General features: G+C 39.6%; 1 protein-coding gene across 1 annotated transcript in view; it reads right to left on the reverse strand.

Moving 5' to 3' along the window:
- Window positions 1-23,880, reverse strand: part of LOC135084219 (plasma membrane calcium-transporting ATPase 2) — a 136,904-nt gene that overhangs the window by 79,168 nt on the left and 33,856 nt on the right. The window contains exon 3 of the mRNA XM_063978955.1: window positions 8,696-8,903. Coding sequence (XP_063835025.1) covers window positions 8,696-8,852 — 157 coding nt within the window. The 5' untranslated portion in view covers window positions 8,853-8,903. The remainder of the gene's footprint in view (window positions 1-8,695; window positions 8,904-23,880) is intronic.

The following is a 23,880-nucleotide window of genomic DNA, read 5'->3' on the forward strand; positions in this document are numbered from 1 at the left end:
ACCGGTTCGAAGCGGATAATGTTCTAGAAACACCCATGTCACGCGAGCACTGGGAGGGACAAAGGACGAGAGGTCGGAGGTCGTTTGCGTGAGCTGTCAATTGCAGGAGGACACGAGATTAGAGGAGAGTGGACCGTGTCTTTATTATTTAGAGGGCCTTTCATTGAGGGTAGTGAAGATTTTATTTGTGAGCAAACAGCATTGATTGGTCAATTAAGAATGCCTTGTTATTGTAAAATCTTCTGCACCATCAATAATAGTTTTGATACCAGTAATGGTTGAACCTACCGAAATGATCTTGCTAATATCAAAAAGCGGAGAGACTATATTTGCAACGGGTATACTCATAAATTAGTGGACCTATATCAAAAATTATTTTACCATTAAAATGCTACACTATCCTTGGGTAACATGGGCTGTTGAAGACCGAAATTCACGCGGGCGAAGCCGCAGACAAAAGATTTTACAATATCGACATACCGTTTGCTGTCCCAAAACAAAAAATCAAAGGAAACACTCCATACAAATGCGGGTATCAAGCGAAAATAGTGGATGTAAAAATAGCCTGCATCGACCCTCGATATAATAGGATTTGTCGCCAGCCTTCGCGAACCAGTTCATTCAGGCCGCGTTACCATGAATACGGTTTAAGATGATGGTTACGGTGGTGGAGCTGAATGTGCTTTGCTCTAATCTACTGAAAGGAATTCTTTAAGTATCAATTTGTATCAATAAAATACAAATCAAGAGTCGGTTGGATGATGGAAGACATTGGTTATGAAATAGAGGAAACCATCGTGAAGTATCCACACCCACGCTGCATGGTGACAATGATTTATTGGTCAGCTATTGTTATCATTTTGACTACATTGAGATCTGTCATAGGGAAATTAGTACTTATGTCCCTAATTAATAAAGGAAGTCGGATCTAGAACTAACTTGTAGTTAATTGTTATTAGTCTAGGTCATATGATACGACCATCACTGTTTTCTGTGTAATAAGACCAAAAATTTCGATATCCAACACGTTACGAGTTTCTAAAATGGACATGTATGTATGTAAGGTGCATGTATTTTGGAACTGGCTCGTAACTGGTACAAGCCATCGGAATTTGAATTCACTGCACAACTCATGCATACAAAGCAAGCGTTTCCCATACCCTACCCTATCTCGGTCATTTGACCAATCCACTGGAATAGGCAGATTAAATTTCATTCATCCTAATGCCAAGGAATCGTATAATTCCAGACGTGACGCCATCTCGTACGGTTTTACGAGGAGCACAAGACAATGAAGGCGCGTACGTATTACGTTCAATCACGATAACTTTATAGGCGAATAAAAGTCAAAGCGATTACCCTGGTATCCATCAACGCGCTCCAAATACGAAGGGCAGGGAAAGGTCACCGCGGGATAATAGCTGTTCCGAACTAATACGCGACGATAATTAGTAACTACGAGTATGTGACACATAGAGAGAAATTACGACAACTTTCAGGTCCCACCTGCTAATTGTCTAATTCAGTCGTTACAAGAATTACGAATATGACAATAAATAGAGAAATTGGCAACGATCCAGCAGAAAAAATGAAGATGATATTTAATTGCGTTGAGAGCTATTAGAAAAAGGTGTCGCAAGCTCATACAGATGAGTAATAAGGCGTTTTGCGCTAGATAAAGACGTTATTCGGCGGGAAAGCGACGAGGATCATTTTTCGCCGGCGCGAGTGCTCCTTGGCGAAACAGTTGACAGGGGCGATCTATCAGCCGCGAAGAATATCAACGCAAAACCCAAACGAGTTTCCACTTTATTTCATAAGGCATAAGAACAAGAGTCAGCTAACGCTCGGTCGGGCAATCGACCTGAATATTTCTCGGAGCAGCACCGTCTAAAAAGGTTGTGCATTTATGTTGCTGTAGCTTGTTTGAGTTCCACTAATAGAACCTTGTGGTGGCATCGACGTGCAGCCAATGGAACACTTTGAACGTTAAAAACATTTGATGCATTAGTTAGCAGAAAGAAAAATATATTATGTGCTCTATTAATTCAGGATGATTTACAGAAAAACAGAGATAATGTTATATTTGCAATGATTTATTGCTCGATTATCGGAGATTATGGCAGAAATGATGCTTTTGTAACTGGATAATATAAATCGTCGTATTTGTAAGAGCTTAGCTTATATTTGGCGTTTATGTATTAGCGGTTGTTACCGAAAATCTCGATAGAACTAATAAATTATGAATCAAGGGCGAGAATCGCGTGACTTCCAGGGTGAACTCCCTGATATTACATAATGAAATATTTCCCGCGCTATTGGCTCATTAGTGACAGCTGGTATTCGAGTGAATTTGTAAAAGTATTGAATCAGCTGAAAGCATGTACGATTATAATGGTCTGTGGGTATTAAACTTTCATAGTTTCGCATTGAACAAAGTTCACAGTTCATGAGGAGACCTTCCGCGTATCGATCATGCTGGTTCAACGAACTTGGCTGAACCACTAGATTTCATTCGGCAGTAGCAGAGTACGAGTATGTACTCGCGTGTTACAAAAATAAAATTGCTCGTTACAACGCCCGTTCCATTTGTAGACGAGACGGAAAAGTTTATGTCTGTTTCTTTTTATTTAATGCGGCATTATACTCGGTCGCAAAGATTTCGGAGGTCGTCGCCTCAATCGATGAAAGGGCGTGCCATCGATGAGTTTGAGTTTCGAAGATCCTTGAAGGTAATTGTTTAATATTCATTCTGCTGAGCCTCCTTTGCGAGTTCGTAAAAATCACCCCGAAATTAGAGATGTCAGCATCGTATAACGCCGCTGAGTAGGGCGAGGGCTCATTAAAGAATCAGTAGGTGTTACGAGGGTCATAAAAATCCCCACTAAATTCCGGTGCTAAGACTCCTTTGAGTGTCTGTCATATCCATTTATAAATTAGCGGAGACGCCGTCGATGGAGGGACTGTCTCGGAAAGAAAATGGATCGGTGTAATGGCGCCGGCGCTTGACTCACAATGTATTTTAGCTGCCGCTAATTACTTTTTGATGAGAGAAGTGTGAGTAACAAGATTATGAGATGCATTAAAAGGACACGACACATACTTTGCTTCCATAAAACACCCATTTTTATGATGGGATAGGATTTTTTATCCATAAAAGAGGAAGGCAGTGTAGTTGCGGTTAAAAGTTTCGTTGAAAATATTTACTGCGGTTTCGAAAACTTAACATGTTTTAGTTAGAAACAATAATAATCTTGGGAGGGTTTGTAGAGTTCAAAGAGATTTACACACTACCCTCTGCGGTAACGATCAATACGATGTTTAAACCGTCAGATCAAAGTTTACAAATGCTAATCTCGCCTAGGCGGGAGTTATTGCGGAATTGTCTTCAGTCGCAATGAAAAGTTTCATTTCGGCTTCGGTTCTGTTTGCTTTGGCAGTCTTTTGACGATCACGCTCGGATTTAACACTGTTTCCAGACGCTAATTCTACATTATCGCTGATTGTAACAACGTCTCAATCAAGGTTATTTGCATTGATTGTGCCGGGACTTAGTGTATCGTAAATTATGGAATGAGGGCTATTCGATTGAATACCTTCACATTGTAGCTCCTTCGTTCTCGCGATTCCGGCTTTAGCGAATCAATATAACCTTAAACTATGGCAAGTTTCGATATATTCGAGTTGGCATTTGTTCTGGGTTTTATATTAATAGACGAACTTTTATGTTTCGTGGAATGTTTTGACTTCAGCGTCGAACTCCAAATTGCTTTGGCTATGTGTTACGTGTTTAGAATATGGGTAATCGATATTTTTCAAAGGTTCAATGGACAAATGTGTCGTTAGGCACTTGTGTGTATCGATAAAAGAGGCGTGTCCGATTTATCATCGCATCGTGTTCATGGAAATAAGCGTTATACGAATCGCGCCGTCAGCGTAGTGTAGCGATTCCGAGATAGTGTCACCGTCGATCTCCTACGAAGGTCAATGCTAGATTGTTATGTTGATAGTTCGACCCTCGGGCTTGCGAACAATACGGGCAATATTTTCTGTTCGGAAGTTTCTTATATGTTAAGTATTAACAGCGCCATTGTCTGTATGAGCTACATTTACGACTTTGTCGTGTCCCTGTTTCGTTTGACTCATCGCGTCTGTACAAAGTAACTGGTAGTTTTATAGCTGTAGTTTCATTGCATTGTCAACAAATACCAGTTATTTCTGTTTCACTACTTTCGTCGCATACGTTTGTCAGTCTGTCCATTTAAGGTCAAGCCGTATTCATCAAGACAAATCTGGGGCATTTATCATCAAAGCAGGAGATAAAACATGGCCTCCCGGGATCTGGCGGGCCCCGGCACGTCTCTAGAGATATACCCGCGTCACCTCAACCGATTGCGGTCCACTTATCCTGGGAACACGCGTACAGATGAGATTGCAAGTTTTGGAATTTCTTGTTACGTGTAACGGTTTCGGGGATACGTTTGGGTGTTGTTGCAGTGTAAAGTTTTCAGGGGAGATTGTTATCGAATTATTATTAAGATTTGACATATAAATGGGTTTTGGTCTGATACAGGAAACATGACTATTTCATTTCAATAGTTATGACGTGAATTCGTACCGTAATCTAAAAGGATAGATAAAATCTAGGTCTGATACAGGAAACATGACTAGGTATATCATTTTAATAGTTATGACGTGAATTCGTACCGTAATCTAAAAGGATAGATAAAATCTAAGTCGATTTAAAAGTATGGCGTTTGAATGGCTTGTTTGCGATAGTGTTTATTACACTGACGATTACTTTTATTTTATTGCTGGATTTATTGTGATTGACTTCACAAATGCGGTGTTATAAGGAATACTTGTATAGCTTTAGTTTCTAGGATTTACTGTATTACTAACGGTCATATTAAATATTATATCAGCAAAATACGGCAAAAGTGTTATGGCTTAGTATAGCACAATTTCAGCGCAAAATTTTGATGATAACTATGACACATCGGGAAGCGAATAATCTATGTCGTTTAGGTATAATTAAAACGGCCTCGCATTGTATGCTGAATTTTAAATATTGAAGCAAACATTACGATGGAATCTATTTTAAGAGGCGGCTTAATGAGGAAAACAACATGACGTTACAGCACGCACTTAGTACCTAATGTAGTATAAACTTAATCTTAGTAGAATTTATTCGCACTAAATAAAACTATTTGGTTTAGGTTTCTAACTATTGACATTGAAATTATATCAATTTTGGTAAATGAATATGAAAAATAAAAACATCGATGAAGGCACGAATTCTCGTTGTCTGTCACCGGGCTGTATCTCATTAATCTCATAAACCTTGATAGATAAAAATAAAATAAAATAAATATTTAAGTGGGACTCTCATAATCGTACAGCAAACGCAATTTTTACCATTTTCCGTTCAAAAACTTTAATTTCAGGAGCAAACCTTTTACACCTACAAGTTTTTAAGGGTCGACTTGCACTTGGCCGGTTTTCATTTCCCATGCCTAGTAGCCACTAAAAATGATCAGCTCACATCACATTCCAAACATGTCCTGGATTCCCATTGTCCCTTACAGGGCTACCGGTACACAATGAATTATGAATGACATAACGGAGCTGATACCGGAAAGCTTACCGATTATAAAAGTATCGACAATACTATTGTTAATATTAATTTTGTTAAAAAAGAGAGAACGTGATAATGAAATCAATAAATTGAAAATTTATAAGAGTTAAGTTACACGAAACCTGTTGCTTATTTCTGTATTTTCTCTATAAAATGATTTTACATCAAATTGGTTATTCAGGCGATAGGTATGTTACATAATTCATTATTTCTTGCCCTATGCGACTAGTAGAAAATTGGAAATTTAAAAGTCAAGTAAAGAAAATAGAAAAAAAAATACGAATGTTGATAAAAATTCTTTCTATCACCAAGCATGCCGCTAGTGTATAAAAAGTATGAATAAAATGAATACATAGTAAGTTGATTCTTACTTCCTAGCAAAAAACCTTCACTTTAGTCACAATTTGTTACTATGTTTTAGTGAGTAGTGACCGATCAAAATTACTCACTAACATTATTGTTTTAGTAGAAACAGATAATTGCAGATGATATCATGGTTCCGTTTGTAAGCTGGTCTATATTTAAGCCTGATTAATTGCCCTTTTAAGCTAGCCTGCATATTGGTACTACTATTATTAAACTGATTTACTGTGTAACATTTTCAGTATCTATTTGTTGAAGCGAATTAACCGGCATCAGTAAACTGTTTTCATATTAGGGGTTCGTTCACAACCTTTGAGTTAAGTGTCAAGTAGGTAGGCTACTTGCTGCTTAAAGCACGAGTAGCAACGAAACCTTGACAATTATAAGACTTTGATGCTTTTTTTACTTTGATTTTACTTTTACTTGCTTAATAGTGTTAATCAGGAAGTAATTACTACTCAGAAATGGCAATGCCAGATTTTGTATGGAAGGTGGCGTCTTTTTTTTTTTTCGCGCGGCCATCGATCAAACTTTGTTTTTTGATTACAAAATATTGTAATAAACCAAACTTACTATGGCATGTATACCTCTAAACTCAGTCTGAACTGAGTTACGAGCATTAGAAGTTTGATGATTTTCATACTAGATTTGCTTTTTGCGCGCAAGTTTTGTAAGAAAAATATTGCGCTATTTTTTTATTGCGCTGATTCTGCTGCATACTGATGTCTGGAGCCTTTAATGGATGGTATTGTTTGTTTACACATACAATGTCATTATTTTGTTGCAATTTCTTACAAAACTTGCGCGCAAAAAGCAAATCTAGTATGTAAAATCATCAAACTTCTAATGCTCGTAACTCAGTTCAGACCGAGTTTAGAGGTATACATGTCATAGTAAGTTTGGTTTATTACACTATTTTGTAATCAAAAAACAAGGTTTGGTCGATGGCCGCGCGAAAAAAAAAGACGCGAATTTCCTGCATTGTCTTTTACTCAGAGATCGTGAAAGACTGAAAGAGGTCCTTTATTGCTTTTCTTCATAAAAGGAATGGTCAGACTGAATTTACTTAGGAATTAGAATAGGCACAGGCTACCTACTTTTCGTTATTTTTCAGTTGTCAGGCAAAGGCGTTGACACGTTAATTTTGTATTAGGTACTTTGAAAAACAACATGGCGTCACGCGAAGGCCAGGTTAGGTAAACAATTAAACATTTAACTGGAAAAGTAAGATTTCAACTGTTATACCCAACAAATGAATCTTTGATTTCTACGCTAAAATTGGGATCAATGCGTCAAACAAACCCAAAGAAATCAATGTGGGATGGGAACCCGTGCTTAGGGTTGCCAGGTGTCCGGCTTTAGCCGGACATGTTTGGCTTTTTAGGGACTTGTCCGGCCAAAAATTCTCTTGTCCGGCCTGTCCGGCTTTTGTTAGGCTTTTTATCGCGCCAGTCGAAAGCACACATGCGCGTATCAGGATGTTGGGCTACAGATTCGAAGATGATAGTTGATAGTATTCACTCATGAGCTATGACACTAATTGCGGCAAAAAAAGGCGTGTCCGGCTTTTAGGGTAAAATGTCCGACCAAATTAAGCACCGAGTCCGGCTTCTGTGTTTTTGGACCTGGCAACCCTACCCGTGCTGGGAAAATACTGCAGTGATCCCATTGTTTTTTCATTGAATCAGGTATGCGGAAGAAGTCATCAACAATACACGATGCTACATCCACAGTATATTACGTCACGTGCTGATCATAGAGAAAATAATACACCCAAACGTGTATAGAGTTTTAGACCTTACCAGTATTGCAGTAAGAATCTCTGTGCTTCAAATGCTGCTTCAGAATTCTATGCCTGGTGCTCTGCGGGGTTACTCCGAAAAACGTTATCCGAATTTTCGAATGTTTTCATCCTTCTCACGAAAAGCATGAGCAACAGTGATAGATAGACCCGAAACTACGTATTAGCGTTTCGTAGTAGCCCTCTGAGTGATCCGATAAAAACGTGAGGGTCTGCTTAAAGGCGGTCCATGTCTCGCCGGGCCCGGTGACTGACGTGTATTATGTGGAAAATTGACACCTAATACTTTTCGCAGGCTAAGCAGGGCCTGACGTCTCAGGGTCGAATCGAATTTCTAAGGGAGTAAACATCGTTGGCGAGTAGTAAATAATGTTTGGAAACAATGTTTACTTATGTAAATTTTAGTTTAAGCTTGCTGCAATTTTAAACCTAAACTATGGTTTGCACTTTTTTCGTTAATCGTGAGCATAAAATAACGGCTTCACAAAACGAATGGATTTTGCAGTCCGTTGAACCATACGAATAGAAAAGACGCTGGCAATCAAATTCTGCATCAATTACATTTTGAAGTTGTGACCTACAAAATTTAAAGCAGGAAACCTTAAGCTGCGTCCACACCAGGCGCATGGGCTCGCGAGCCTCGCTCGATATCCTGATCACCCTGCTCTTGAGTAGTAGGATGTCAAGCTGCAAGCATGATTTGCCAGCCCAAACGCCCGGTGTAGATGCTTTAGGGTCTCCGCTAAAGCTCGCGCACGCAGGTCTGTATCGAATAATAACATGAACAGTATATGCGCTCGACCGACGTGTTTCCCGACCCATGCACCTGGCCAAACTTTAGCGGATACTCTTAGACAAGCCTTAGAGCAAGCTAGTATTAAGCAGATACAGACCATCTGTGGGCGATGTGTACAGTTTCTTGCATAGCTCCTGCGGCCCGCCGAGCGCGTTGATCTTGGCCAACCCCTCGGCGCCGCGCGTCTCCATCAGCTCGCGCAGCTGCCGCAGTGAGACGCCATACTGCGCCGGCCGCCCCTCCACGGTAGCCATGGTGTCGGGACCGCGGCCGCCGCCCGCACCACGCCCGACAACCCTCTAGATCTGAAACAAGGAGAATCTAATTAGAACCGAAGATCCTTTAACATGCAACAACTCAACCGTCGAGTAACAAGGATATCGTTTAAAGCCCGGTCCGTGAGCACGTAGAATTTTGTCCAATGACCCCTAGCTACCCATCCTTATCGCTCGCGCGTAATTTTATTGTTGTCGCGACTGTGCGACTGGCACTCGCAGTGAGTGTGCGAGCGCGATAGCGACATAACTACGCGCGAGCGATAAGGATGGGTAGCTTGGGGTCATTGGACAAAATTCTACGTGCTCACGGACCAGACTATAGAAGTCGTCATCATTATCAGGTCATTAACTCTCTATTTTTCTACAGGAGCACGACTCCCTCTAATTTACCAGAGGTAAATGAAAGATTTAGTCCACACTGGCCGAACTGGTTGGGAAGATCATTTTAGTCTCCACTGGACCTTCTCTTTAGCAGAGACCAGAGGCAAATGAAGGATTTGACTACACTACTCGATCTGGCCACACAGATTGAGGAGGCCTGGTATTTTTGAGGTGCATATTTTTGTCTTAGACAGCCACGAAGAGTGGAAGTAAGTAATTGTATTCTACTACGGATATTCAGTCAGTTCACGTTGAAAAACTGACATCAGATGTGTGAAAAATTTTAATGTGTATAAAAATAACCACACAAAGATTCCGTTTATGACGGGAATAGATCCAAAAAGCTAGAAATGGAATAAATATCGGGTAACAGAATCTATTAACTTCGCAAAGGGAACGTGAGACGCTTCTAACTTAGATGGAGCAATTTATTTGTAAAACTATTTTTCAAAGAAACCTGCGTAAGTACGAGGTTTATGACCAGCAAATAAATGAGTCAGATAAAAAGAAAAAATACTTTAGAAGGTTAACTTTTAAATAGCGTGACTAGGAATAAGTTGACCTTCCATAAGGACGGTGCATTACCCAAAGAAAACGGAACGGACAAGGACATGGCATTGACGTAAGAGAAATAGGGGATGAAAGGAGGGACGAAACGATTTGCTGGTACGTGACTACCACAGCGTGCATATATCAGTAAATCACAAATGATCCTGGCAGCATTCAGTTTTTCTCCAAAGAGCATGTGACTGCAAATTTTTCGGGTTTGTCTGTAGTATAATTGAAATTGGGAAGCATATTTATCAGATAAAGGAATTCAATAAAAAATTATGTCTCTCTTAAGTTTTATTAACTTTTGTAGTCGCTGTTCTTTTATTAGTGCTGGCAAGATTATCGATTGGGGTCCAGCAGATCCAGATAGTGATTTTATAAATTCATTTAGATTAAAACGAACACTCGGTCCAATTTCCTTCCTCACATAGGGAGGCCTAATGAAATTTTCGTCCAACCTTCCGAAATAATTTCATTCGCTACATCGACCCAGTTGTTTGAACGTGGACTGATCGCAGTAATTGTTACACGCAAACAAAATGATGAATGGCCTGTGTCGGTGCCAGCGCCACCTACCCTCGTGAACGATCGTCTGTCCGATGAGTCTGTGAAATCTGATGGCCGAGTCATTTGATAAAGTGCTGCAAGCGACGATGCACTAAGCGCCCGCGTGGGAGGAAGAAATTGAGAAAGTTCTCATTCAAGAATTCAGAAAATTGTAAGGGTCTGTAATTTCAATAAACTGAAATAGGTAATTATGTTATTGTACAAATGTGCAGGCATAAATCTAACGATTATTACTAAACTGACAAAAGATGTGACTAAAAATTACTGTAACGAAATATAACTAACAGAAAGAATTCTGAAACTGGAGTAGACATAAAACATTTAAGAAAAGAAACGAAAATTTTCAACGCTGTAATAAAAACACCAAGAGCACTTGTTGATTTAAAAGCTTAAGTTTTTAGGTTGATTTATGAATATTTATTTTCCTCGGCCAACAAACTTGAGCACTATTTACGAGACTATAAAACTCCCTGTGGGATGCACTTTGCAGTTAAGTGGTGCATAATTAAACAAGGGGTGGGGGTACGTTTTACGCCTACAGGGTAGGGAGGGAATTGTCCCACATAATTATTGAAGGCTTTCAGCTGTTTTTTGTCCGGGGAAAAAGGGGTTGATGAGAAAACTTTGAGGGGATTGTACGAGACAAACATTGAATATTTAAAAGGGCAAGAAGCCTTTCACTTCAAAGTCAGCAGCATATGGTGATGCAATTAGTGAGCATAAAGACCGTAAAGATTGGGTGTATATTTTACACGAATGTTTACATGATATCGAAAGTTATTACATCGTTCGAATATATGCAAAATATCAGACTAGTCGGTCGGTGTTATATTGTTTACAGCAATGATTCATTTAGGTATTACATTTGAGGTGCCTTGAACAAAGTAAAAAAAGATTTGAAGGTTAACGTGCACGCATTAAAAAGAAATTTTTTGATTTGCGCATTGAATCACGCACGCATTTTTATCTTCGAGATATTTCATAATATCATGTGAAGTAACATACGAGCTACTCGATAGATAAGTTGGTATGTGACGATTGTTATCGATGTAACGTCTGCTGATATCTTGTTCAATTTCTCTTTGAGTTAGAAAAATCGGTCAGTCATTGACCCGGACTACACTTCAGTGCAAAACTTTCATCATCATCATTTCAGCCACAGGACGTCCACTACTGAACATAGGCCTCCCCCAATGATTTCCATAGCACGGTTGGTAGCGACGCCAATTATAGTATCCAGCGCCTTTCTGCTACCTTTATGACCTCGGAGTCATGCAAACTTAACACCTTTTGAAATGAGGATCATTTCGATTTTTAGCTGTGAATGCAGATTTATAGGTCTAAGAAATCCTTAGTACACAGTCCAAAAGTTTTGTTCTACGACAAAAATTGACGAAGTTATGGCCAAATTACTAAAAAAGTTCACTGACCGCCCGGCGCGGGGACGATGACGTCACTGTATCCGATCCGAACGCTGCCGGCGTACTGCGTGGATAGAAAATATTTTTTTCTAGCCAAACTATCAGTTTTAGAGAAAAACTTGTAATGACATTTATTCATCAGAATAAAGTAAGTTATCGATAGGTAATTTTTAAAAATATAAATTGTGAAAAATTACGCAAAAAATCCATACACTCATACGATTCAATGGAACGCAGAGACGCGATTGGGGTCTCCGCGGTGGTATATTTGGCGATTTATTCAAATAAAGTGTTCATAAGTGTTTTTAGAGTCATATCTTCTTCCAAGTAAAATATAAAAATGTATAAGTATTAATTTATTTACTTCTAACAATAAGGTATAGCTGAGGCAGATACACTCTGCCTAGGCTACAAGACATTGCTATGAAGATCATTTCGATGTACACGCAATACCTACCTGTTATTTAGTTTTTCTCGAGTTAAACCTACGTACCTACCTATCTATTCGCCGTTCCCATGGGCGGGCCAGCTGCTGCAGAAAAGGACAGCTGCTCCCTCCTGGAAATCTATTTAATCTTAGCCTAGAAGCTGGGTATGACTCCCCCGCCCCCCTCCTCTCCCCAGGTCATAAGCTGGGCATGACTTCCCCCTCGGCCAGAAGTTGGGTATGATTTACCCCCCCCCCCCCCCCCAGGCCCGAAACTGGGTATGACTTGACCCCTCCCCTTCCCCCCAGGCCAGAAGCTGGGTAAGGCTTGCCCCTCCCCCCAGGCCATAAGCATAAGCTGGATATGACTCCCCTTCGGCCAGAAGCTGGGTATGACACCCCCCCCATGCCAGAAATGCCAGAAACTGGGTATGACTTGACCTCCCCCCTCCCCTCAGGCCAAAAGCTGGGTAAGGCTAGCCCCTCCCCCCTGCCCATAAGCATAGGCTGGGTATTACTCCCCCTCGGCCAGAAGCTGGGTATTACATACCCCCCCCCCCCCCAGGCCAGAAACTGGGTATGACTTGACCCCCCCCTCCCCCCAGGCCAGAAAATGGGTATGACTTGCCTCTCCCCCCCTCCCACCAAGGCCAGAAGCTGGGTAAGGCTTGCCCCTCCCCCCAGGCTATAAGCTGGGTATGACTTATCCCCCCCCCCCAGGCCAGAAACTGGGTATTAGCATCATATTATGTATTATTATGTTCAATACAAACAATCATTAAGTTACACTCACCCCAACCGCGTCTCCGCATTGCATCGAATCCTATGAAAATGTGGTTTTTTGACATAGCGATACTTATTTTTCACAATTTTTATTTTTAAAAATTACTGGTCGATAGGTTACTTTATTTTGATGAATAAATGTTATTAAAAGTTTTTTTCTAAAACTGATAGTTTAGCTGAAAAAAAATATTTTCCATCCCAATAGTACGCCGGCTGCGCTCGATTCGGATATAGTGACGTCACGCGGCCCTGCGTACGTTGACTCTTAGCGGCAAAAACGGCCTATGTTTATTACTTAATATCTTCGTAAGTAATGGTCCGATTTGGATAATTCAAAAAGATATATCTTTCTTATGTCTTAAAGATTAACGTAGATACCAGTTTTATTGAATTTTCTACAACAGTACTGATCCTCATTGAAATACGATGATAGAACATAGAGTCGTCAGTTGTTACGTCACGATTATTCAATTCCTTTTATGGTAATCGTGTGCTTGGGCACACCGGTTTGGTCAATGTCAAGTGATTAAAGACACGATGTTTTGCGCTGACCGGTAACAAGGATAAGGTTAAATGATGAGTCACGATAATTATGTTCAAAAACTAGAGACAATAACAGTTGAAACTATGTAAAAGCTATTTGACAAGCCAAACAATTGGATAGTATACAATTAGTCATCATCAAAAGCATTTTTTCATACAAAGATGTGTTTATCCAAGTAGATTTACTCAAGTTCTTTGATTAACCTGAATTCTACGATAAACGCCAACACATTCTAAAGGCCCTTATAGATAAATCCAACGAGTAATCTTGTTTAAAGTTCATAAAGGTTTCAGTCTGTGTAAAAATGAAAATAATCATATCTGATTGGCATTTACGCCGAAACTGGCCAAGAAAGCAGGCAAAGTGAAAATAAACGTTCAAACACTTACACCTATACACCTGAATTTAATATGAATGAAATTGGATTCCGGCATCGACCTTTGGCAAATGAATTGCTAACCTACACCTGAGATGTCTATAGCCTTTTTACTGAGCCATAAAATGATGTACTCATTTCGATGGCATGCATAATTTAAAGGGCCGCAATAAAACGGGTCATCGCGGCTTGTTTGTTTGGATTGATGACATTTTCGTTGTTAGGATTTTACAGGACCATTAAATTGTGCGTGTCCTTTGATTCGTTAACTATTCATTACGTTGCCACGTGGGGGGAAATTAAAAGTTATTCGTATTTCACATCGTAGCTCTCAATGTATACCTTATTATTACTGTCTCTACTTTTATTACTCCCGTTACCAAAGCCTATGTTCAGCAATGGACATCCTGAAATGATGATGACTATTGTGTCAATATCAAATAGTATTTCACAATTCAAATTTTGTTTATACGTGGTTATCTTTGTCTCCTGCTTTCTCATTATTGTTTTGCAGCAACTGTACTAATTGTGTGTGTTAATAAATTTGCAAACAAATGATTTATCTATCTTTTAATTCACGTAGTGATTCATTGCCCTAAATATCTTTAGCCACTAATAGCATGTCAAGTCTTACAGGGCATATCCCTTGATGTTCGAGCTCCCAATATGCTCCCAAGGCAATTTGGGGAATTAGGAAACCTTAATTATATCATTGAGGCTCGTTGGACGTATCCTGAATTAAGTGACTAAATAATTGTCTTCTTAAGATCTCTCTTGTCACATTTTGTCTTTGGTTTATTGTCCTCGGAACTATATTTTTGCTGGTTTCTCCTAATTTTTGGCCTCTTAAATTAAATTATTAATTAATCTCACATGGCAATTATAAATATGATCACCATTTACATCTATTGAGAAAATACTTATTTTACTTTACGGGGAAGGAAGAAGAAGGTCTGCATATTATGAGTCATCCTGTAATCTTGTACCCTAGATAACTTTTGCTGTCTAGATTTACCAGTACCTATTCTGTCCGAATAAGTACAATGACATCATCTGCCATTGGAGCAAGAAATATTCTCGTATCGTCAGTTCGAGTACATACAAAAGCTTTGCCAAAAAGCAAGGGTTAAGTACCTCATAAACCGTACTGTATACAAGGGGTGGGAAGGGGGTTCTAGGGGGACTTTACGACCTATGGTTCCCAGCATCTCATGCGGAAATTATGCTTGCTTATGCTAACTTTAAATGTTGGCAAGTTGGCATGTTACTCCTACAAGTCTCCCGATCAACTTAGCATTGAAATGGGGAACTTCGCAAAATTGGTTATCGCGTTAATCAATATTGAAGGATCAGAATTGGGTGACCTCTGGGGAGTTTTGAAGTCTTGTGTCATGTAATGATGGGTCTGCTTTGTGATTAATAGCTTCGGCTGGAGCTGATTTGATAGCAGATATTGGGTATAATAATGCTACGTCTTGTTAGACGATTTTCCGATATTACTGATAAAATTATTTAGAAGAATTAGCTATAAATTTTATTTACAGGTTTTATTATCACTTTAAGTGTTATAATACAAGGAAATCGGCTTACTTTAAGAGGAAACAATTCGCCTTCGTAATTTACGAACAAATAATAACGACCCTTGGAAGCATTACATAAAGCGATTATCGTAACGTTATTTATAACACCAATAACATAAACATCTTAAATGCGTGTCAGCCATTAACCCTTGTGGAGGGGGCGTGACAAGGGAGACGACATTTCACGTTTATGTTGGGGACACGTAAAAATAAACATGCAGCCAACAGCTTAATATCGTTGTGAAAATTACCATAATCCAAATTGAAAGTCAACTCTTTATAGACTTCATCGTATACTTACTGTATAGCTATAAAATTATTCTGGTTATCATTAGGTATATTCTCTCTTTACGTAGTTACATGTTACCTGTACCGCATTATCTAATGTCACATTTGTACGCAACGTACGAAAAATTCATTGATGATATGGAATTCAAAACCAAAAGTAATTTGGACTGAAGTCCTAAGCCAGCAACACCATGGGCCATCTTATTTTGTCATCAACATTGTTTAAATCCAATTTTTTGTTCCAAACCTTACGTCAGCAAACCAAACGCTAATAATAATTCATTCATGCCCAACAAAACTGGAACTGTCCTTTACAAATGTGTCCGGTTGGCAACCCACCCCCAATGGGGCTGCAGCAACCGGGTTGAGTGTCGTTGAACGGTTGCAATTAGGTCGGCCGAGTGGCCATCTTGTTCGGTAGCGTCTGCCGGTCGCCAAGAATCTTCGTGTTTATCTACTTTTGCCCCGGTTTTGATGAGACAAGCAGTTTGATTAAGGGTTAATATTGCCCGGTTGTTTGCTTTGACAGAATGATATTTACGTTACTCTTACTGTACATGTATCATCTTCATCAGAGGAAGCTTTTGCAAACTTTCTTCAACTCGTGGCTGGTTGATGTATAATGGAACAGAAATCGCCTAAATAATTCAGGCAAACCAATTCAGACACTAATGCTATTGACTGTCTAATGTAGAATCCTGTTAGGAAGATTGGTCTGGCTACAGACAGTAAATAAATACCTAACAAAAGCCTATTCCCGAGCAAAGTTTAAGAGGTCAATCTTTCCGATACACCAAAAGTCTCAGATGCCTACATAAGACAAGAACAATCCGCGTCGAACAATAGATGGCGTGCTTCGAATTGTTCTAGATGCTAGAACTTGCAGAATGGCACTGAATCGGATAAAGCTTTGGACTGAAGTAAGCTTTAGTTACTAGGTCAGACTGAATGGGCCTGAGTCTATTATATTCTGATGGAGGTACATGGAATCTTACAAATGGAACAACAACGTAAGTCTGACTTGTATTCAGACCAGTATCATTACTGCCCTTTCGCAGTAAACGGATTTTCTATTCACAAAAGATATGCCTGTTCATTTTTAAGTGCTACGTCGTCTACATACTTTCTGTTAATTTTGTGTGTAGGTAGAAAGAAATTGCACTGTCAATTTATTTAGAGGCATGCTAAATGATGGTACGATTATTAATGGTGGCATTATTTTCCCCGACCAATGGGGTCGAACTTTTCACTCTTGTTCACCATCCAGTGCATTTATCGCAACATTCATAGCTTTAACCAACGCAATGACATTCCCACTCGTACAGCTTAAACAATCTGTCAAGACAACATGTCACTGCGCCGGTCTTAAACAAAACTAGGTATAGCAAGTAGGTCAATCATTTTCTGTGCAAACTCGAGCAGTCTGGCAAACAATCTTGATTGAAAGTGCCCCTAATCGGCTGTGCGGGATTAATCGATGTGTGCCCGTTGCCTTGTGGTTGCGATGTTACGATCACGTGATCATGATCGATTTCACGAGACCTTTACATCGATATTTTTGGAAACAACGGCCTTGTCGCGCTGGGTTTAGAACTTTAGAAATCGGACACAAACGTTCATTAGTGTAATTAGTTTCCAATCCAAATTCCTAACCATTTGGTTAGTTAGATATGAATCTATGGCATAGCAACATGCTTCAGATTTAAGATTACGATTTGCATTAATAATAAAAATTGTGCTGAACTCATCATGTCTTTTCTTGGTTCAATATTGTTCAATTTATAATCGTTATAATCTGTAAAATGAAACGATTCATTTGACTGCCAAAGACTTCCAATCGATTTTTTAAACAATCGACTCCAAAACTCGCACATCACTGCCCGGATTGATTAATGGTCCAAAATGGCGGGACATATTAAAGCCGAATTTTGCCTACGTAATTACTCCTCAAGGCAGCGTATATTGATGACGTTGTTATCTCCGCACTCAGGTGCGCGATAAGGGCGTGTGATAGGCCTATCGGAGGGACATGTCAGGGCAAGTGCCTCCTCACGCCCTTTTGTTATGACAGCATTATCCTGTAATCGGTGGACGTCATTATGGCTATTTTCATTATGGTTTGGTTCAAGGCTAAGACCTCAACACAAAAACCACTTAAGTTCGGAAGAATTTGAATTAAATAGAATACTTACATACAAATTATAGGTCTGTAGGTGCCTGAGGCATGGGAGGGGTGACATTGACATATTATGATGTGACAGAGTATACAAACCTGAAGCACATTTGAAGTCTCGATGACGTTTGACGTCACAATAACACCCTCCCGTGCCGCTCCCATATCTCAGGCACCGACCGAATTAAGTACTACTAGACCAGGGTTTCCCAATTTTTTTTTTGCCAAGGTACCCTAATTGATTATACTTTTCCTAGCGGAACCCCCGTACTACTCCGCCCGCACGCCCTGCCCCTTCCTTATGCGTAAACAAGTCGGTGCGAGCGAACAACGTCGGTCACGAAACGTGGGATAATATTTTTTACGGAACCCTTGCGGCCTTTCCACGGAACCCCAGGGTTCCGCGGACCACCATTTGGGAACCGCTGTACTAGACCATAGTACTATGTATCACGCCGTAGCTGACAGTTTATGGGAGGAACAAACCTATAGTAAATTAACTTAGCCTGTATTATATCTGATCGATAAATCCATAGTTTAAATTGTGATAAAAAGTAGAGTCTGACCTTCAAGCTTCGACGGCTAATGATTATTTTTAAGGAGCTATAGGTACAGACGACAGCAGATCCAGTAAAGACTGTGCTACAGCCTTAGGTCAAGGTATTAGGTGTTATTTTGCAATAACAATGCTACCGACTGTACATTTAGGTGTTCCTCGCGTGCGCAGCCGGTATAGCCACTCCTGTTTTGGTTGGAGGTCGGTGAATAAGCCCAGATTGGCGTGTTATTAACAATGTATTTTATGGTGTGACGGTTTAGGTCTAGTTTACATCGTAAGTTTATTTGTAACAGGAATTATAGGCGCTCCTAATATGATATAGAAATTGATAATGAGAAAGTTTGAAGCTAGGGAACGACTTCTCTTCAAGACTATAATGATAGCATGCGCTAATCTGGCTGTCTAAAGTAGAATCAAGTTAGACCAGGTACGAAATAAATAATACCTTTACGGAGAGATACACCAATGTGTTTTATAATAGGGACTTCACGGGGAGGTATTGACTAAGTGACAGAAAAACACGGAAGTAAAGTCTGATGGTGGCAGTGCTTATCTATATCTTTACCGTTTAGTGTGTACCAGAACGAAAGAGTCAACTGGTAGGTAGCTACATGAGACGTGAGTTTCTAGTCTATCACAACTTTTGCAAATTGTCTGGCTGGGAGAACTGGAGGTTGTCTGGAATGGGACGTGTTGTTGCCAAATCGCTTATCTCCAGTACTGGTCATTATCAGCTGGCCATTTGATGTTTAGTACAGCAACAATGCTATCGTTACAGATACCATAACAAGGTCAGCCCACTTCTGATTTACGCGGTGTTCGCGTGTCCCGGCGCACCTGTCAAGATATCAGAGGTCGGGGAAGGTTAATATTTGCGAAATATAGGAGTTCGATGGCACGCCTCTAAAGAAAATAACTTGATGTGGAATGCTTTTAATTAAAATTTAGGTAAGTGGATTCTTTGCGGTTCAGTCACTCCAATTTATGAAACCAAGCTTGAAGTCTAGTCTCTTTTGAAGCGACGATTAGCCGAACGGTGAAGGTGTCGCACTGGCCGACTCGTGATCCGAGGAACGCGGGTTCCATCCCCTCCGCCGTTCGTCTATTGTGGTGAACCCACTCGTAACACAAGCATATTTAGCTTACCACGAGGAGTTAACGGGATTGAACTAATGATGCTTATATTATTTTTAAATAAAAAGTAAGTCGGTAGCTGATTACACGAAGCATCCAGTCGTCTACTGCTCCCCGAGACAAAGTAACATAAAGTCTGCACGTTTAATTCCGAAATCGCTTCCTTTTATTACACGTAGTTACTTCGCTCCGTGAAGCGATTTAGAAATAGTGTCTGTCACGATTGTTATTTTGTCTACGAGTTCTGGTTTCTATGAAATACCTTCACATGTGTCTCTAGCTCTCTCATGGTAGCTATTTCATGGAAAGACATGGAAACCAGTATTGTCGCTTCGACACGTCACCGGCTACTGCCTGTAATCAGTCGCTTTCAAATTGCAACTTAGCTTTAAGGTGCTTATTCATCAACTGCATTCCAAGATCTTATTTCAGTATTACGTCACAACACCTCACTGACTGCTCGCTTCTCACTCACGTTAACTGACCTGGAATCCGAACTGTTACGGGCGAACGTTCCCGGTGAGAGAGAGCCTTTACAAACTATTGAGCGGGTATCAACGGGAACAGTGACGTCACCAGCGACGGGCGTTAGAGCTATGTATGCGGGAAACATAGGGAAAGTTTAAATATGATGGAACGAAGTTTGCTTCGGATTGCAGAGCCGATATGTCGATTTGTCCAGTTATCTGTACTATTTTTAAATGATTTGTAAATCAAATATTTTGTTTGTCATATTTTATTCATACTAATATTCTGTTATCTTTTTTCTATTTCCATTGTTACTTGGTAACATTGAAATATAGGCGTATTTTTAGAGGGCCATCTGAACAGTATTATCAGTGTGCAAAAGGTACGGGTTGAAAAAAAAATTAAAAATAACAAGAGCCCATCATAATAGAGATAACAAAGTAAAACAAAATAAGAAAATTCCCCACACTACGCTGCTAAGCTAGCTAATTGTTAATAACGGCACACCTAGAGTTTACTTGCGTAAGTTCGAAGTAAGCCTTTAAATATTAAACGCTGTATCCCGCTACACCCATTCATGGATACCGGTCTTATCTGTAAGGGTAATGTCACACTGCAGCTAGAGTATTTAGACCTACGGCTTTCCGCAGCATGAGATTATCTCGAAAATGCTTAGCCTATTTCTCGCAAGCCCTAAGTAATTCGTGGCTTAGACACCCCGCAGTCTCCAGACTTAGTCGGCCGATAATTTGGTCGCCTTCCAATTTGTATAAGAATCGGCCGATACGAAATCGGTGTAATGTGGGCACGTGTTCATACTGATTAACTCGACCCAACTATCGGCCGACTAAAAGTCGGAAGTCTGCGGGGTGTCTTAAGACATTGAGCTAAATATGCCGTTATTGTCCAGAAGTGGACGTTATTCGGCTGAAACGAACGAACGAATGCTGTTATTATATTTTAAGAACTACGTACTGAAACTACAGCAATAGATTTTTCACCAGCAGAAAATTTACGAAATTCACAAATCATTTCCTCAAACTTTAAGAACTCTACATTGAACTTCAAATCAATCGAGAGAGATATTTTAAGTACACAAAAGTTATCTGACCTTTTCCTAACTTAAGATTACCGCAAACACATTAATAAAATTGTATAACAAACAAATCGTTATGATTCAGTCGGCAGACACCGATAACCTCAGCTAATGTTTGGTCCGTTAATTATTAATAGAAAGAAATCTACTTTCATTAATAAATAAGCTAATTGATTTCTGGTTTTAATAATTGTCGTGAAAGCAGTAAACACTTTGACCTCACAATTTTGGACATAATTTCCTCATAAAATACAAGTTGCATTATTGTATTATTCTAATATTTCAACTATTCAACTGCCTCATAATACCAATTTTTAATGGCTTGACTAGACCTATAAGTTACTAATTTAATGAAATTTCATTAATCGTAAACAAGCAAGTTTTAATCTTTCATTGTTTTTGCACAGAAAGCAACAAAATTCAGAATAAGTTGATTATATTATATTCTGGTTAAAACCAGACAGTCTTTTTGAGGGTTGTCTTGAACTATGGAGCTACTGAAGCATGCCATCTCCGATCTCGGTTTTTAGGGTTCCGTAGCCAAATGGCAAAAAACGGAACCCTTATAGATTCGTCATTTTGATACTAAACTCCTAGAGCAAGCCATATCTCGGATCTTCACGTAGCACGGCAGTGTGACATGTCCAATCCCCTCGCTCTACGTGATGCTATACCAGCTGTTAGGTATTCCGCTCACGGCATCCGTTCTAACACATTATCTTGAAAAATGGCGGCCTGCTGATGTAGACTTTACTCCATATAGCAGGGAGTAAAAAATATGTCTCAAGTTTTATAAATATTAAGGCTCTTCCGTAGAATTTTATCGTGATTTTAGATTAGACTTTCGTGAAAATTTTGTTACGAAATCTTTCCTACATTCAGACTCAAGTGACACGAAATGAACCTTAAATAAAACTGCTGTACTATAACTTGATCTACCATAATGAAGTAGCTCTGGCCCTAACTTCGTACGCGTGAAAATAGTTTGAATAATATTTCCCGTTTGTGCAACATTTTTCTTTACTGCTCCGTCTCTATTGGCTGTAAGGTGATGTTATAGAGCAGTGGTTCTAAAACTTTAGGTCATGAGGGACCATTTTACCAAATTTCTGTCTTGTCAGGGACCACCTCATAATCATAATCGGTCAAAAGTAAACCAGTTTGACTGCAAAAATCAGTTAAAAGTGGTTTTGACCAAGGCGTGCAAGTGCTCTTCGAGGACCACTTGGAATGCCTCCAGGGACCACCAGTGGTCCGCGGACCACCGGTTAAGAACCACTGTTATAGAGCCTAAAGCTGTCCTCAATAAATGAGTTATCCAACACAAAAAGGGCTTTTCAAATCGGTTCAGTAGTTTCTGAGATTAGCGCGTTCAAACAAATAAAATAACTTAGATTTAAAATCCAGCCCTTTTTCTGTATTCAGTGTGTCTTTAGCCTAACACACACAGTGCCTGACTACCTGTACGTGATATTTTTACAAGATTATGAATACTTAACAGGAATGAAGTGTGATTTTGATATCACACAAGGAACTCAGATAATGCTATTAAAATCTTACATGCTTAACGCAAAGTAATCAGTAATTCATTGTATTAAAGATAACAGTGTGAAGAAAATAGGGTAAAACTGGAGTTTAGATTACAATTTAAATAGTAGTAGTAACCTTCAGAGTTAAAAGCGTATCAAACATTTTAAAGTGGAAAAGAATATAGTTCCAAAATACTGAACTGTCCTATACATGACTGACATTGACAGCGGGGCGCCACCGTCAATACCGGATCGCTGGTTCCGATTTTTGCCATGTTGGAAACCATATAGTTGAACGATGGTAGCGCCCCCTTGTCATTGAGTTTGGTGGGACAGTTCAGCGTGGGTCATCTATATTTGAAGTGAGTAGATAAAGTCAGAATCAAATAGTCCGTGACACCCTAAGTAGCCAAAAAGTTTGCTACACGTCTTTTAAAATTGGAATAAGAACTTTTTGGCCACTTTAGGTGTCACAAACTATTTGACGCTGACTGTACAGAACGGCTCGTCAAGCTAAACACTGTGATAACTTATGTAGTTGTAATAGGGTTGATTTTGCTACAAAAATGAGTAGTCTGATGTGCTGTCGTCTCAATTAATGGTGCTAAAATCGCTAACATGTGCGAATAGGTGGGCATTGTTGATCTTCATTGAAGGTCTAAAGTGAAAGGCACATAGTGTTCGTTTGTCTAGTCTAATGCTAATTAATCAAAGGCAAATGAGACCTTAACAATAAAGCAGAAAGGTTCAAAGTGTGCTTAAGATATTACATCAAACCAGACAAAACTGCTCTAGTCTATTAAAAATACAAAGATCTTGAAGAATCCGCAAAGACGAATTGAAACTCTCGGACAAAGTAAAATCAGTATTCTTGAACGCGATTCTACAAAGAGCGTAAGTCATGAATCGGTGCTCCTGAAAAGTTTAGCACAAAGTAAAGAATCGAGTTAGTATAGTTAGTAGTACTCGAGATAAAAGCATCAGATGCTACTGCAGCTTGTATAGATAGGGTTGACATTAAAAAAAAAATTAGAAGTCCAGGAGTTAGTCACAACAAAACGGAGCCCGATTTTAACTAGGCTGACGTGTTGTATCATGACGCACCCGAACGAAATCGGTTCCATAA

Source organism: Ostrinia nubilalis, chromosome 25, assembly GCF_963855985.1.
Source record: "Ostrinia nubilalis chromosome 25, ilOstNubi1.1, whole genome shotgun sequence".
Lineage (NCBI taxonomy): Eukaryota > Metazoa > Arthropoda > Insecta > Lepidoptera > Crambidae > Ostrinia > Ostrinia nubilalis.